We start from the raw sequence: 16,674 nt of genomic DNA, 5'->3' as shown, positions 1-16,674 counted from the left end.
ACCTGTTCCCTTTTTCCCTCTGATTAGGTCCCTATATCTCTCTCTGTTTTTGTTCCTGTCCTTGTCGGATTCTTGTTTGTTGTGTTTCATGCCTGAACCAGACTGTCGTCATGTTTGCTGTAACCTTGTCTTGTCCTGTCGGAATCTGCCGGTCCGTCTGAGCCTACCTATGTTTGGTAATTAAAGAAGCTCTGTTTAAGTTAATTCGCTTTTGGGTCCTCATTCACGCACCGTAACACATAGAGAGGATCTAGTTTACTGGTCAGATGTAAACTATACTAGTCTACCCCTCATAGAGAGGATCTAGTTTACTGGTCAGATGTAAACTATACTATCCTACCCTCATAGAGATTAGATACTTTACTGGTCAGGTGTAAACTATACTATCCTACCCTCATAGAGAGGATCTAGTTCACTGGTCAGATGTAAACTATACTATCCTACCCTCATAGAGATTAGATACTTTACTGGTCAGGTGTAAACTATGCTATCCTACCCTCATAGAGAGGATCTAGTTCACTGGTCAGATGTAAACTATACTATCCTACCCTCATAGAGATTAGATACTTTACTGGTCAGGTGTAAACTATACTATCCTACCCTCATAGAGAGGATCTAGTTTACTGGTCAGATGTAAACAATACTATCCTACCCTCATAGAGATTAGATACTTTACTGGTCAGGTGTAAACTATACTATCCTACCCTCATAGAGAGGATCTAGTTCACTGGTCAGGTGTAAACTATACTATCCTACCCTGATAGAGAGGATCTAGTTCACTGGTCAGGTGTAAACTATACTATCTTACCCTCATAGAGAGGATCTAGTTTACTGGTCAGATGTAAACTATACTATCCTACCCTCATAGAGATTAGATACTTTACTGGTCAGGTGTAAACTATACTATCCTACCCCTCATAGAGAGGAGATACTTTACTGGTCAGGTGTAAACTATACTATCCTACCCTCATAGAGATTAGATACTTTACTGGTCAGGTGTAAACTATACTATCCTACCCCTCATAGAGAGGAGATACTTTACTGGTCAGGTATAAACTACACTATCCTACCCTCAAAGAGAGGATCTAGTTCACTGGTCAGGTGTAAACTATACTATCCTACCCTCATAGAGATTAGATACTTTACTGGTCAGGTGTAAACTATACTATCCTACAATCATAGAGAGGATCTAGTTCACTGGTCAGGTGTAAACTATACTATCCTACCCCTCATAGAGAGGATCTAGTTTACTGGTCAGGTGTAAACTATACTATCCTACCCCTCATAGAGAGGATCTAGTTTACTGGTCAGGTGTAAACTATACTATCCTACCCCTCATAGAGAGGAGATACTTTACTGGTCAGGTGTAAACTATACTATCCTACCCTCATAGAGAGGATCTAGTTCACTGGTCAGGTGTAAACTATACTATCCTACCCTCATAGAGAGGATCTAGTTTACTGGTCAGGTGTAAACAATACTATCCTACCCTCATAGAGAGGATCTAGTTTACTGGTCAGGTGTAAACTATACTAGTCTACCCCTCATAGAGAGGATCTAGTTTACTGGTCAGGTGTAAACTATACTAGTCTACCCCTCATAGAGAGGATCTAGTTTACTGGTCAGGTGTAAACTATACTATCCTACCCTCATAGAGATTAGATACTTTACTGGTCAGGTGTAAACTATACTATCCTACCCTCATAGAGAGGATCTAGTTTACTGGTCAGGTGTAAACTATACTATCTTACCCTCATAGAGAGGATCTAGTTTACTGGTCAGGTGTAAACTATACTATCCTACCCTCACAGAGATTAGATACTTTACTGGTCAGGTGTAAACTATACTAGTCTACCCCTCATAGAGAGGATCGAGTTCACTGGTCAGATGTAAACTATACTAGTCTACCCCTCATAGAGAGGATCTAGTTTACTGGTCAGGTGTAAACAATACTATCCTACCCTCATAGAGAGGATCTAGTTCACTGGTCAGGTGTAAACTATACTATCCTACCCTCATAGAGAGGATCTAGTTTACTGGTCAGGTGTAAACAATACTATCCTAACCTCATAGAGAGGATCTAGTTTACTGGTCAGGTGTAAACTATACTAGTCTACCCCTCATAGAGAGGATCTAGTTTACTGGTCAGGTGTAAACTATACTAGTCTACCCCTCATAGAGAGGATCTAGTTTACTGGTCAGGTGTAAATTATACTATCCTACCCTCATAGAGATTAGATACTTTACTGGTCAGGTGTAAACTATACTATCCTACCCTCATAGAGAGGATCTAGTTTACTGGTCAGGTGTAAACTATACTATCTTAACCTCATAGAGAGGATCTAGTTTACTGGTCAGGTGTAAACTATACTATCCTACCCTCATAGAGATTAGATACTTTACTGGTCAGGTGTAAACTATACTAGTCTACCCCTCATAGAGAGGATTGAGTTCACTGGTCAGATGTAAACTATACTAGTCTACCCTCATAGAGAGGATCTAGTTTACTAGTCAGGTGTAAACTATACTATCCTACCCTCATAGAGAGGATCTAGTTTACTGGTCAGGTGTAAACTATACTATCCTACCCCTCATAGAGAGGATCTAGTTCACTGGTCAGGTGTAAACTATACTAGTCTACCCCTCATAGAGAGGATCTAGTTTACTGGTCAGGTGTAAACTATACTAGTCTACCCCTCATAGAGAGGATCTAGTTTACTGGTCAGGTGTAAATTATACTATCCTACCCTCATAGAGATTAGATACTTTACTGGTCAGGTGTAAACTATACTATCCTACCCTCATAGAGAGGATCTAGTTTACTGGTCAGGTGTAAACTATACTATCCTACCCCTCATAGAGAGGATCTAGTTCACTGGTCAGGTGTAAACTATACTATCCTACCCTCATAGAGAGGATCTAGTTCACTGGTCAGGTGTAAACTATAATATCCTACCCTCATAGAGAGGATCTAGTTCACTGGTCAGGTGTAAACTATACTATCCTACCCCTCATAGAGAGGAGATACTTTACTGGTCAGGTGTAAACAATACTATCCTACCCCTCATAGAGAGGATCTAGTTTACTGGTCAGGTGTAAACTATACTATCCTACCCCTCATAGAGAGGATCTAGTTCACTGGTCAGGTGTAAACTATACTATCCTACCCCTCATAGAGAGGAGATACTTTACTGGTCAGGTGTAAACAATACTATCCTACCCCTCATAGAGAGGATCTAGTTCACTGGTCAGGTGTAAACTATACTATCCTACCCTCATAGAGAGGATCTAGTTCACTGGTCAGGTGTAAACTATAATATCCTACCCTCATAGAGAGGATCTAGTTCACTGGTCAGGTGTAAACTATACTATCCTACCCCTCATAGAGAGGATCTAGTTCACTGGTCAGGTGTAAACTATACTATCCTACCCCTCATAGAGAGGAGATACTTTACTGGTCAGGTGTAAACAATACTATCCTACCCCTCATAGAGAGGATCTAGTTCACTGGTCAGGTGTAAACTATACTATCCTACCCTCATAGAGAGGATCTAGTTCACTGGTCAGGTGTAAACTATAATATCCTACCCTCATAGAGAGGATCTAGTTCACTGGTCAGGTGTAAACTATACTATCCTACCCTCATAGAGAGGATCTAGTTCACTGGTCAGGTGTAAACTATACTATCCTACCCTCATAGAGAGGATCTAGTTCACTGGTCAGGTGTAAACTATACTATCCTACCCTCATAGAGAGGATCTAGTTCACTGGTCAGGTGTAAACTATACTATCCTACCCTCATAGAGATTAGATACTTTACTGGTCAGGTGTAAACTATACTATCCTACCCTCATAGAGAGGATCTAGTTTACTGGTCAGGTGTAAACTATACTATCTTACCCTCATAGAGAGGATCTAGTTTACTGGTCAGGTGTAAACTATACTATCCTACCCTCATAGAGATTAGATACTTTACTGGTCAGGTGTAAACTATACTAGTCTACCCCTCATAGAGAGGATCGAGTTCACTGGTCAGATGTAAACTATACTAGTCTACCCCTCATAGAGAGGATCTAGTTTACTAGTCAGGTGTAAACTATACTATCCTACCCTCATAGAGAGGATCTAGTTTACTCGTCAGGTGTAAACTATACTATCCTACCCCTCATAGAGAGGATCTAGTTCACTGGTCAGGTGTAAACTATACTATCCTACCCCTCATAGAGAGGAGATACTTTACTGGTCAGGTGTAAACAATACTATCCTACCCCTCATAGAGAGGATCTAGTTTACTGGTCAGGTGTAAACTATACTATCCTACCCTCATAGAGAGGATCTAGTTCACTGGTCAGATGTAAACTATACTAGTCTACCCCTCATAGAGAGGATCTAGTTTACTAGTCAGGTGTAAACTATACTATCCTACCCTCATAGAGAGGATCTAGTTTACTGGTCAGGTGTAAACTATACTATCCTACCCCTCATAGAGAGGATCTAGTTCACTGGTCAGGTGTAAACTATACTATCCTACCCCTCATAGAGAGGAGATACTTTACTGGTCAAGTGTAAACAATACTATCCTACCCCTCATAGAGAGGATCTAGTTTACTGGTCAGGTGTAAACTATACTATCCTACCCTCATAGAGATGATCTAGTTCACTGGTCAGGTGTAAACTATACTATCCTACCCTCATAGAGAGGATCTAGTTTACTGGTCAGGTGTAAACTATACTATCCTACCCCTCATAAAGAGGATCTAGTTCACTGGTCAGGTGTAAACTATACTATCCTACCCTCATAGAGAGGATCTAGTTCACTGGTCAGGTGTAAACTATAATATCCTACCCTCATAGAGAGGATCTAGTTCACTGGTCAGGTGTAAACTATACTATCCTACCCCTCATAGAGAGGAGATACTTTACTGGTCAGGTGTAAACAATACTATCCTACCCCTCATAGAGAGGATCTAGTTTACTGGTCAGGTGTAAACTATACTATCCTACCCCTCATAGAGAGGATCTAGTTCACTGGTCAGGTGTAAACTATACTATCCTACCCCTCATAGAGAGGAGATACTTTACTGGTCAGGTGTAAACAATACTATCCTACCCCTCATAGAGAGGATCTAGTTCACTGGTCAGGTGTAAACTATACTATCCTACCCTCATAGAGAGGATCTAGTTCACTGGTCAGGTGTAAACTATAATATCCTACCCTCATAGAGAGGATCTAGTTCACTGGTCAGGTGTAAACTATACTATCCTACCCTCATAGAGAGGATCTAGTTCACTGGTCAGGTGTAAACTATACTATCCTACCCTCATAGAGAGGATCTAGTTCACTGGTCAGGTGTAAACTATACTATCCTACCCTCATAGAGAGGATCTAGTTCACTGGTCAGGTGTAAACTATACTATCCTACCCTCATAGAGAGGATCTAGTTTACTGGTCAGGTGTAAACTATACTATCCTACCCCTCATAGAGAGGATCTAGTTTACTGGTCAGGTGTAAACTATACTATCCTACCCCTCATAGAGAGGATCTAGTTTACTGGTCAGGTGTAAACTATACTATCCTACCCTCATAGAGAGAATCTAGTTTACTGGTCAGGTGTAAACTATACTATCCTACCCCTCATAGAGAGGATCTAGTTTACTGGTCAGGTGTAATCTATACTATCCTACCCTCATAGAGAGGATCTAGTTCACTGGTCAGGTGTAAACTATACTATCCTAACCTCATAGAGATTAGATACTTTACTGGTCAGATGTAAACTATACTATCCTACCCTCATAGAGATTAGATACTTTACTGGTCAGGTGTAAACTATACTATCCTACCCTCATAGAGAGAATCTAGTTTACTGGTCAGGTGTAAACTATACTATCCTACCCCTCATAGAGAGGATCTAGTTTACTGGTCAGGTGTAATCTATACTATCCTACCCTCATAGAGAGGATCTAGTTCACTGGTCAGGTGTAAACTATACTATCCTACCCCTCAAAGAGAGGATCTAGTTTACTGGTCAGGTGTAAACTATACTATCCTACCCTCATAGAGAGGAGATACTTTACTGGTCAGGTGTAAACAATACTATCCTACCCCTCATAGAGAGGATCTAGTTCACTGGTCAGGTGTAAACTATACTATCCTACCCTCATAGAGAGGATCTAGTTCACTGGTCAGGTGTAAACTATAATATCCTACCCTCATAGAGAGGATCTAGTTCACTGGTCAGGTGTAAACTATACTATCCTACCCTCATAGAGAGGATCTAGTTCACTGGTCAGGTGTAAACTATACTATCCTACCCTCATAGAGAGGATCTAGTTCACTGGTCAGGTGTAAACTATACTATCCTACCCTCATAGAGAGGATCTAGTTCACTGGTCAGGTGTAAACTATACTATCCTACCCTCATAGAGAGGATCTAGTTTACTGGTCAGGTGTAAACTATACTATCCTACCCCTCATAGAGAGGATCTAGTTTACTGGTCAGGTGTAAACTATACTATCCTACCCCTCATAGAGAGGATCTAGTTTACTGGTCAGGTGTAAACTATACTATCCTACCCTCATAGAGAGAATCTAGTTTACTGGTCAGGTGTAAACTATACTATCCTACCCCTCATAGAGAGGATCTAGTTTACTGGTCAGGTGTAATCTATACTATCCTACCCTCATAGAGAGGATCTAGTTCACTGGTCAGGTGTAAACTATACTATCCTAACCTCATAGAGATTAGATACTTTACTGGTCAGATGTAAACTATACTATCCTACCCTCATAGAGATTAGATACTTTACTGGTCAGGTGTAAACTATACTATCCTACCCTCATAGAGAGAATCTAGTTTACTGGTCAGGTGTAAACTATACTATCCTACCCCTCATAGAGAGGATCTAGTTTACTGGTCAGGTGTAATCTATACTATCCTACCCTCATAGAGAGGATCTAGTTCACTGGTCAGGTGTAAACTATACTATCCTACCCCTCAAAGAGAGGATCTAGTTTACTGGTCAGGTGTAAACTATACTATCCTACCCTCATAGAGAGGATCTAGTTCACTGGTCAGGTGTAAACTATACTATCCTACCCCTCATAGAGAGGATCTAGTTTACTGGTCAGGTGTAAACTATACTATCCTACCCCTCATAGAGAGGATCTAGTTCACTGGTCAGGTGTAAACTATACTATCCTACCCTCATAGAGAGGATCTAGTTTACTAGTCAGGTGTAAACTATACTATCCTACCCTCAAAGAGAGGATCTAGTTCACTGGTCAGGTGTAAACTATACTATCCTACCCCTCATAGAGAGGATCTAGTTTACTGTTCAGGTGTAAACTATACTATCCTACCCTCATAGAGATGATCTAGTTCACTGGTCAGGTGTAAACTATACTATCCTACCTCTCATAGAGAGGATCTAGTTCACTGGTCAGGTGTAAACTATACTATCCTACCCCTCATAGAGAGGATCTAGTTTACTGGTCAGGTGTAAACTATACTATCCTACCCCTCATAGAGAGGATCTAGTTCACTGGTCAGGTGCCACTTGAAAATGTGATCTTCTAAAGAATGAAAGATTATTTATCTCAATGGGACGGTCGTAGTTTAAAAAGAGTTTTAATGAATGAAAATGTGTGTTTATTTCTAGACATAATCTCACTGTTCTGTTCTGTCATTAACTGTCTGTGTTTCTGATGTAGTTAATGTCTTTAAATGAATAACAGCACCTTCTGTTGCCTTGTTGCTGAGGTCTTGATGGGAGATGACATCACAGAGATCCAGCGTTCTAATATGTAATTCTATGGATGCCATCACAGAGATCCAGTGTTCTAATATGTAATTCTATGGATGCCATCACATAGATCCAGTGTTCTAATATGTAATTCTATGGATACCATCTCAGAGATCCAGTGTTCTAATATGTAATTCTATGGATGCCATCACAGAGATCCAGTGTTCTAATATGTAATTCTATGGATGCCATCACAGAGATCCAGTGTTCTAATATGTAATTCTATGGATGCCATCACAGAGATCCAGTGTTCTAATATGTAATTCTATGGATGCCATCACAGAGATCCAGTGTTCTAATATGTAATTCTATGGATGCCATCACAGAGATCCAGTGTTCTAATATGTAATTCTATGGATACCATCTCAGAGATCCAGTGTTCTAATATGTAATTCTATGGATGCCATCACAGAGATCCAGTGTTCTAATATGTAATTCTATGGATGCCATCACAGAGATCCAGTGTTCTAATATGTAATTCTATGGATGCCATCACAGAGATCCAGTGTTCTAATATGTAATTCTATGGATACCATCACAGAGATCCAGTGTTCTAATATGTAATTCTATGGATGCCATCACAGAGATGCCATTAAATGAATGTGTTCTAATATGTAATTCTATGGATGCCATCACCTGTCCCCCTCCTCTCCCTCATCCCCTACCCAGGCTCCATGGACCATAGAAGGCAGCATGCTCCCGCTGGCCTGGCCCACCCACGGTACCATAGAACTGGAGGAATTCGGACTGCAGTACCGTAAAGGACTGGACTGGGCCCTGAAAGGAATTTCCCTCAGCATTCAGGAGAAAGAGAAGGTCGGGGGTAGACATACTGTATTATAGGGAGATAATGGAGTAATGAGGTTGTTAGGATGATATGGGTATAGGACTGGACAGGAGAGAGATAAGGTAGGAGATAGAGATACTGGTTTACCAGAGCACCCTATTCCCTACATAGTGCACTACTTTAGACCAGGACCTGGCACCCTATTCCCTACATAGTGCACTTCTTTAGACCAGGTCCTTGGCACCCTATTCCCTAAATAGTGCACTACTTTAGACCAGGTCCTTGGCACTCTATTCCCTAAATAGTGCACTACTTTAGACCAGGTCCTTGGCACCCTATTCCCTACATAGTTCACTACTTTAGACCAGGACCTGGCACTCTATTCCCTACATAGTGCACTACTTTAGACCCTATTCCCTACATAGTGCACTACTTTAGACCAGGTCCTTTGGGAAGCATCCTCTGTTTTATGGTGTTATAGTGAGATATGTTAGGTTTCATTCTTCCTAAACTCTCTCTCCTCCCCTCCCTCCCACTCTCTCCTCCTCTATCCTCCTCTCCCACTCTCTCCTCCTCTATCCTCCTCTCCAACTCTCTCCTCCCCTCTCTCCTCCTCTATCCTCCTCCTCCACTCTCTCCTCCACTCTCTCCTCCCCTCTCTCCTCCTCTATCCTCCTCTCCCACTCTCTCCTCCTCTATCCTCCTCTCCCACTCTCTCCTCCTCTCTCTCCTCCTCCTACTCTCTCCTCCCCTCTCTCCTCCTCTATCCTCCTCTCCCACTCTCTCCTCCTCTATCCTCCTCTATCCTCCATTCCCCCTTTCTCCTCCTCTATCCTCCTCTCCCCTCTCTCCCACTCTCTCCTCCTCTATCCTCCTCTCCCACTCTCTCCTCCCCTTCCTCCCACTCTCTCCTCCCCTCCCTCCCACTCTCTTCTCCTCTATCCTCCTCTCCCGCTCTCTCCTCCCCTCCCTCCCACTCTCTCTCCTCCCCTCCTTCCCACTCTCTTCTCCTCTATCCTCCTCTCCCGCTCTCTCCTCCCCTCCCTCCCACTCTCTCTCCTCCCCTCCCTCCCACTCTCTCCTCCCCTCCCTCCCACTCTCTCCTCCTCTCCCTCCCACTCTCTCCTCCTCTCTCCTTCTCTGCCTTCCTCTCGCTCTCCCTCCTCTCTCTGCCTCTCCCTCTCCCTCCTCCCTCCTCTCTCCAGGTTGGGATAGTGGGCAGGACTGGAGCAGGGAAGTCGTCCCTGGCATTGGGAATATTCCGGATTCTGGAAGCAGCGAAGGGAGAGATCTATATAGACGGGATAAACATCGCTCAGATCGGACTGCACGAGCTGCGCTCCAGGATCACAATCATACCACAGGTAACACACACACACATATAATAAACACACACACACACTACAGGTAACACACACACACATATAATAAACACAAACCACAGGTAACAAACACACACATATAATAAACACACACACACACACACACCACAGGTAACACACACACACATATAATAAACACACACACACACCACAGGTAAAAAACACTTTCTGCCTCTGAGATGTCCTCTAACATGGAGGTAATTATGGTTGGCATGGCAATGTTCTCTCTCCCTCCCCCCTCCTCCCTCCCTCCCCCTCCAGGACCCAGTGTTGTTCTCTGGGTCTCTGAGGATGAATCTGGACCCCTTCGATGGCTACTCTGATGAGGAGGTGTGGAGAGCCCTGGAGCTCTCCCATCTCAAGAGCTTTGTGTCGGGCCTGCCGGACAAACTCAACCACGAGTGTTCAGAGGGAGGAGAGAACCTCAGGTACACAAGACTCTATGTAGCTTTCCTATGTCTGTTACTCTCTTTCTCCTCACCCCCCCCCCCCCCCTGATTCCTCCTTGTGATGTCATCTGGTCCTCTCTCTCTCATCCCTCTCTCCTTCTCGTTTTAACTGTCTCCTCTCTATCTTCCCTCCTTCCTTCTCTTCCCTCTCTCCTCTCTTTGTAACTCCTTCCATCTCTCTCTCTCTCTCACACATTAACATTATCTCTCTCTCCCCTCTCTCTCCCTTCTCTCTCTCTCTCTCTCTCTCTCTCTCTCTCTCTCTCTCTCTCTCTCATGAACATTCTCTCTCTCCCCTCTCTCTCCCCTCTCTCTCTCATTAACATAATCCCTATCCAGTCTGGGTCAGCGCCAGCTGGTGTGTCTGGCCCGAGCCCTCCTGAGGAAGACGAAGATCTTGGTTCTGGATGAGGCCACAGCTGCTGTGGACCTGGAGACAGACAACCTGATCCAGTCCACCATCAGAACCCAGTTTGATGACTGCACTGTCCTGACCATCGCACACAGACTCAATACTATCATGGACTACACCAGGTAATATATAGACTGACTCAATACTATCATGGACTACACCAGGTAATATATAGACTGACTCAATACTATCACGGACTACACCAGGTAATATATAGACTGACTCAATACTATCATGGACTACACCAGGTAATATATAGACTGACTCAATACTATCATGGACTACACCAGGTAATATACTGTATAGACTGACTCAATACTATCATGGACTACACCAGGTAATATATAGACTGACTCAATACTATCATGGACTACACCAGGTAATATACTGTATAGACTGACTCAATACTATCATGGACTACACCAGGTAATATACTGTATAGACTGACTCAATACTATCATGGACTACACCAGGTAATATATAGACTGACTCAATACTATCATGGACTACACCAGGTAATATACTGTATAGACTGACTCAATACTATCATGGACTACACCAGGTAATATATAGACTGACTCAATACTATCATGGACTACACCAGGTAATATATAGACTGACTCAATACTATCATGGACTACACCAGGTAATATATAGACTGACTCAATACTATCATGGACTACACCAGGTAATATATAGACTGACTCAATACTATCATGGACTACACCAGGTAATATATAGACTGACTCAATACTATCATGGACTACACCAGGTAATATATAGACTGACTCAATACTATCATGGACTACACCAGGTAATATACTGTATAGACTGACTCAATACTATCATGGACTACACCAGGTAATTTATACACACTTCTATTGTATAAAACATTAGGAACAACTTCCTAATATTGAGTTGCACCCCCGTTTGCCATCAGAACAGCCTCAATTCATCGGGGCGTGGACTCCACAAGGTGTTGAAAGTGTTCCACAGGGGTGCTGGCCCATGTTGACTCCAATGTCTCCCACAGTTGTGTCCAGTTGGCTGGATGTCCTTTGGGTGGTGGACCATTCTTGATACACACAGGAAACTGTTGAGCGTGAAAAACCCAGCAGCGTTGCAGTTCTTGACACAAACTGGCGCGCCTGGCACCTACTACCACACCCCGTTCAAAGGCACTTAAATATTTTGTCTTGCCCATTCACCCTCTGAATGTCAACACATACACAATCCATGTCTCAGTTGTCTAACATCTATACTGATTTAAGTGGATTTAACAAGTGACAATAAGGGATCATATCTTTCACCTGGATTCCCCTGGTCAGTCATGTCATGGAAAGAGCAGGTGTTCCTAATGTTTTGTACAGTCATTGTATATATATATATATATAAACACACATCAGAGTGAATGGTCTCTCTCTCTCTACTTCTCTCTCCCTCTCCCTCTCTCTCTTCTTCCCTCTCCCTCTCTCTCTCTATCTTTCCCTCACTCTCTCTCTCTCTCTCTCTTCCTTCCCCCCTCTACTTCTCTCTCTACCTCAACCTCTCTCTCTTTCTCTCTCTCCCTTCCTCCCTCTCTTTCCCTCTACTGCTCTCTCTACTTCAACCTCTCTCTCTATCTCTCTTCCCCTCACTCTCTCTCTCTCCCCTCCTCCCTTTCTTTCACTCTACTTCTCTCTCTACCTCAACCTCTCTCTCTCTCTCTCCCCCCCTCTCCCTCTCTGCAGGGTGATAGTGATGGACCGAGGTCTGATCACAGAGATGGACTCTCCCTCCAACCTCATCTCAGAGAGAGGTCAGTTCTACCTGATGTGTAGGGAGGCTGGCCTGGTCTGAGCCCTCCCCAGCCAGGAGGCTCCTGAATCGGGTAAACCCAGCCACGTCACCCCCTCCCCACCCCCAGGGCTGGAGGGGCCAGATCACCAAGGCAGTAAATACTCTACTAAAGACAAAGAGCTACAGAAATAAAACCCCTTTTCAACTCCTTTCATTTTCAAAACAAACGTTGTGAAAGGATATGAGGAGTGAAGCGTGAAGACAGAAGAGGGATGAGAATGACGTAGGGCTGCTGTGGGGATCGGATGATGTTTGAGGCTGTCTGTTTGCATCCCAAAAGGCAGCCGAATTATGGGCCCTGGTCGAAAGTAGTGCGCTGTGTAGGGAATAGGGTGCCATAGGCTCTGGTCAAAAGTAGTGCACTAAATAGGGAATAGGGTGCCAAGGCTCTGGTTAAAAGTAGTGTACTAAATAAGGAATAGGGTGCCAAGGCCCTGGTTAAAAGTAGTGCACTAAATAGGGAATAGGGTGCCATTTTGGACACTTCCTTTGTGTAACCCTTCGTTGGACATTAAGCTTTTTTAACTTTGAACTACTGGGACAGGATATGACATCATTGGACGCTGCTGACCACTCATGGCTGTGATTGTGATGAGGCAGTATCATGTGACGGATGCACGAGGAGAAGAGGAGGAGAGGAGGAGAGGATGGAGGGATGAATGAATGAGGTGCTTGATAAACAGAAAGCAACTCAGCCAGGAAGCAACTTATCAGCAACACACATGTGCGCATATACAACATGCAACACACACAAAACGCAACACACACACAAAACGCAACACACACACACACACACACACAAAACTGTCCACACACACAGACACATACACACACTGGACACACAAACTCACATTGGACACACACTCACACACACTGAAAAACACACACACACACACTGGACATACACACACACACATACACACACTGGACACGCACACATACACATATACAACATGCAACACACACAAAACGCAACACACACACAAAACGCAACACACACACACACACACACACACAAAAAGCAACACACACACACACACACAAAAAGCAACACACACACACACACACAAAAAGCAAAACGCAACACACACACAAAACAACATGCAACTGTCCTGCCGTTGGCCTGGGGGCCTGGGGGAGGTTTATGACAGTCATAAATACCTCTTCCCCCCTTTTTCCTCTCTCTACCCTACTGATGTTACATTACCAAACCCCTTGGTTAACATAGAGATTCTGGGAACATCAGAAGGTGGGGGGAAATGAACTATATTCTGGTAATCCGTCCAATTGAACATATGCGGTGGTACTTAATGAATATGATGTCAGTTCGGTTGTCATCTGAGACATTCTCATCAATGATAAGATGACATAAACTCTACAGTGGAAAGTCTACACATCAGAGTTATCGGATTCACATGGAATTGTTGTTCAATTTAAATGTTTGAATATGAAATTATTTGTGATGGGATGAAATGTGATTTTAGCTTCTAAAATGTGAGATTTGGGTTTTCATAAGGTTTTCTGCTCAATCAGTGGCCCGCCCCTGTGAAGGGACATGGGCTATAAAACTTTTCAAACATGCCCTCCTCTCCCTTCCTATATAAGCCCATGACGACGGTCCGATGTCAGAATGGTTCAGATAATAACTAAAGAACGAAGCCAACATCAGCGTGAGCTTTGGTTGCGAATGGTATGAACTTTGAACTCTTATTCACTACAGAAGTGATACCTCCTAGCCGTTGAGTTACCAACAGCAGCTGCAAATGAGGAACAGACAGAGTATCCCGTCTATCACACAATGACGTTACTACAACGTATCCAATTGACCACCAGAGACATTATTCAAAGGACAGAGGACTCGGTTGGGCAACACGGCCTTCCATCTACCACCAACCTACTGAAGCGCAGCTCAGAGTAAATATTTATTGCATTTTCCTTTTCCAAATGGGTGGTAATTTAGAATGCATAAGATACTGTATTTACGATAGCACAGCTTCGGCCTTTGTTCCTCAGTCTACCCGCTCCTTCACTCAAACCCAGCCCCTTTTCTTTTGTGTAACCAGCTGCCATATCTGTTCCGCCCGCTAGGGACGTTTTATTTTATGATGTCATTTGTAATCAAGTTATGATTTAATTATGTGTAATTCTGTGTGATTAGTTAGGTATTTAGTAAATAAATAATTAAACCCAATTTTGTATTGCTGATTCATCTTGTTAGCCAGGGTTCGTGAAGATAACCAAAAATGTACAACTTTCAGATGAGACTGAATTAGGGTGACGATTAATATTGACTGCTATTGATGTAAAATATTACTAGGTCTTCAAGAGTTTATTCGGAAGATAACAGCTCTATAAAAATTATTTTGTGGTGCCCCGACTCTCTAGTTAATTACATTTACATGATTAGCTCAATCAGGTAATATTAATTACGGAGAAATTATTTTATGGAATAGCATGTCATATCACTTAATCCGGAATAGCCAAAGACATGACACAACACACAAAACGCAACACATATAATACTGCCTGGATCACACCACATAATACTGCCTGGATTACACCATATAATACTGCCTGGATTACACCACATAATACTGCCTGGATTACACCACATAATACTGCCAGGATTTCACCACATAATACTGCCAGGATTTCACCACATAATACTGCCTGGATTACACCACATAATACTGCCTGGATTACGCCATATAATACTGCCTGGATTACACCATATACTACTGCCTGGATTACACCACATAATACTGCCTGGATTACACCACATAATACTGCCAGGATTTCACCACATAATACTGCCTGGATTACACCACATAGTACTGCCTGGATTACACCGCACAGTACTGCCTGGATTACACCACATAGTACTGCCTGGATTACACCACATAGCACTGCCTGGATTACACCACATAGTACTGCCTGGATTACACCACATAGCACTGCCTGGATTACACCACATAGAACTGCCTGGATTACACCACATAGTACTGCCTGGATTACAACACATAGAACTGCCTGGATTACACCACATAGTACTGCCTGGATTACACTGCATAGCACTGCCTGGATTACACCACATAATACTGCCTGGATTACACCACATAGCACTGCCTGGATTTCACCACATAGAACTGCCTGGATTACACCGCACAGTACTGCCTGGATTACACCACATAGCACTGCCTGGATTACACCACATAATACTGCCTGGATTACACCACATAGCACTGCCTGGATTTCACCACATAGAACTGCCTGGATTACACCACATAATACTGCCTGGATTACACCACATAATACTGCCTGGATTACACCACATAATACTGCCTGGATTACACCACATAATACTGCCTGGATTACACCACATAATACTGCCTGGATTACACCACATAATACTGCCTGGATTACACCTCATAATACTGCCTGGATTACACCTCATAATACTGCCTGGATTACACCACATAATACTGCCTAGATTACACCACATAGTACTGACTGGATTACACCACATACTACTGCCTGGATTACACCACATAATACTGCCTGGATTACACCACATAATACTGCCTGGATTACACCACATAGTACTGCCTGGATTACACCACATAGTACTGCCTGGATTACAGCACATAGTACTGCCTGGATTACAGCACATAATACTGCCTGGATTACACCACATAGTACTGCCTGGATTACATCACATAGTACTGCCTGGATTACAGCACATAGTACTGCCTGGATTACACCACATAGTACTACCTGGATTACAGCACATAGTACTGCCTGGATTACAACACATAGTACTGCCTGGATTACAACACATAACACAGGGAGGCTGTATCAACGTGACCTGATGTGTGTCGGCATCTTCCTACCTCTCTTAGTTTTTCTCCGTCACTCTCCATCTCTTTCTCCTCTTCAGTCAGTCTGGAGTGCTGTTCCATCTGTGGCCACAAGGTGGAGTGAGAGGATCACGTAGAAACACA

The 16,674-nt window shown here is 43.1% G+C and overlaps 1 protein-coding gene across 1 annotated transcript in view; it reads left to right on the top strand.

The window, feature by feature from the left end:
* Positions 1-12,720, top strand: part of mrp1 (multidrug resistance protein 1) — a gene marked incomplete at its 5' end in the record, with an annotated part of 91,338 nt that extends 78,618 nt beyond the window's left edge. The window contains 5 exon segments of the mRNA NM_001168330.1: positions 8,474-8,620; positions 9,797-9,955; positions 10,235-10,401; positions 10,762-10,956; positions 12,565-12,720. Coding sequence (NP_001161802.1) covers positions 8,474-8,620; positions 9,797-9,955; positions 10,235-10,401; positions 10,762-10,956; positions 12,565-12,673 — 777 coding nt within the window. The 3' untranslated portion in view covers positions 12,674-12,720.
* Between the last annotated feature and the right edge of the window lie 3,954 nt (positions 12,721-16,674).

The sequence above is a fragment of the Oncorhynchus mykiss genome, chromosome 13, assembly GCF_057628025.1.
Source record: "Oncorhynchus mykiss isolate SJ-2025 chromosome 13, ASM5762802v1, whole genome shotgun sequence".
Lineage (NCBI taxonomy): Eukaryota > Metazoa > Chordata > Actinopteri > Salmoniformes > Salmonidae > Oncorhynchus > Oncorhynchus mykiss.
The sequence above is the reverse complement of the archived record's forward strand: the minus strand, read 5'-3'. Positions and strand labels throughout refer to the sequence as shown.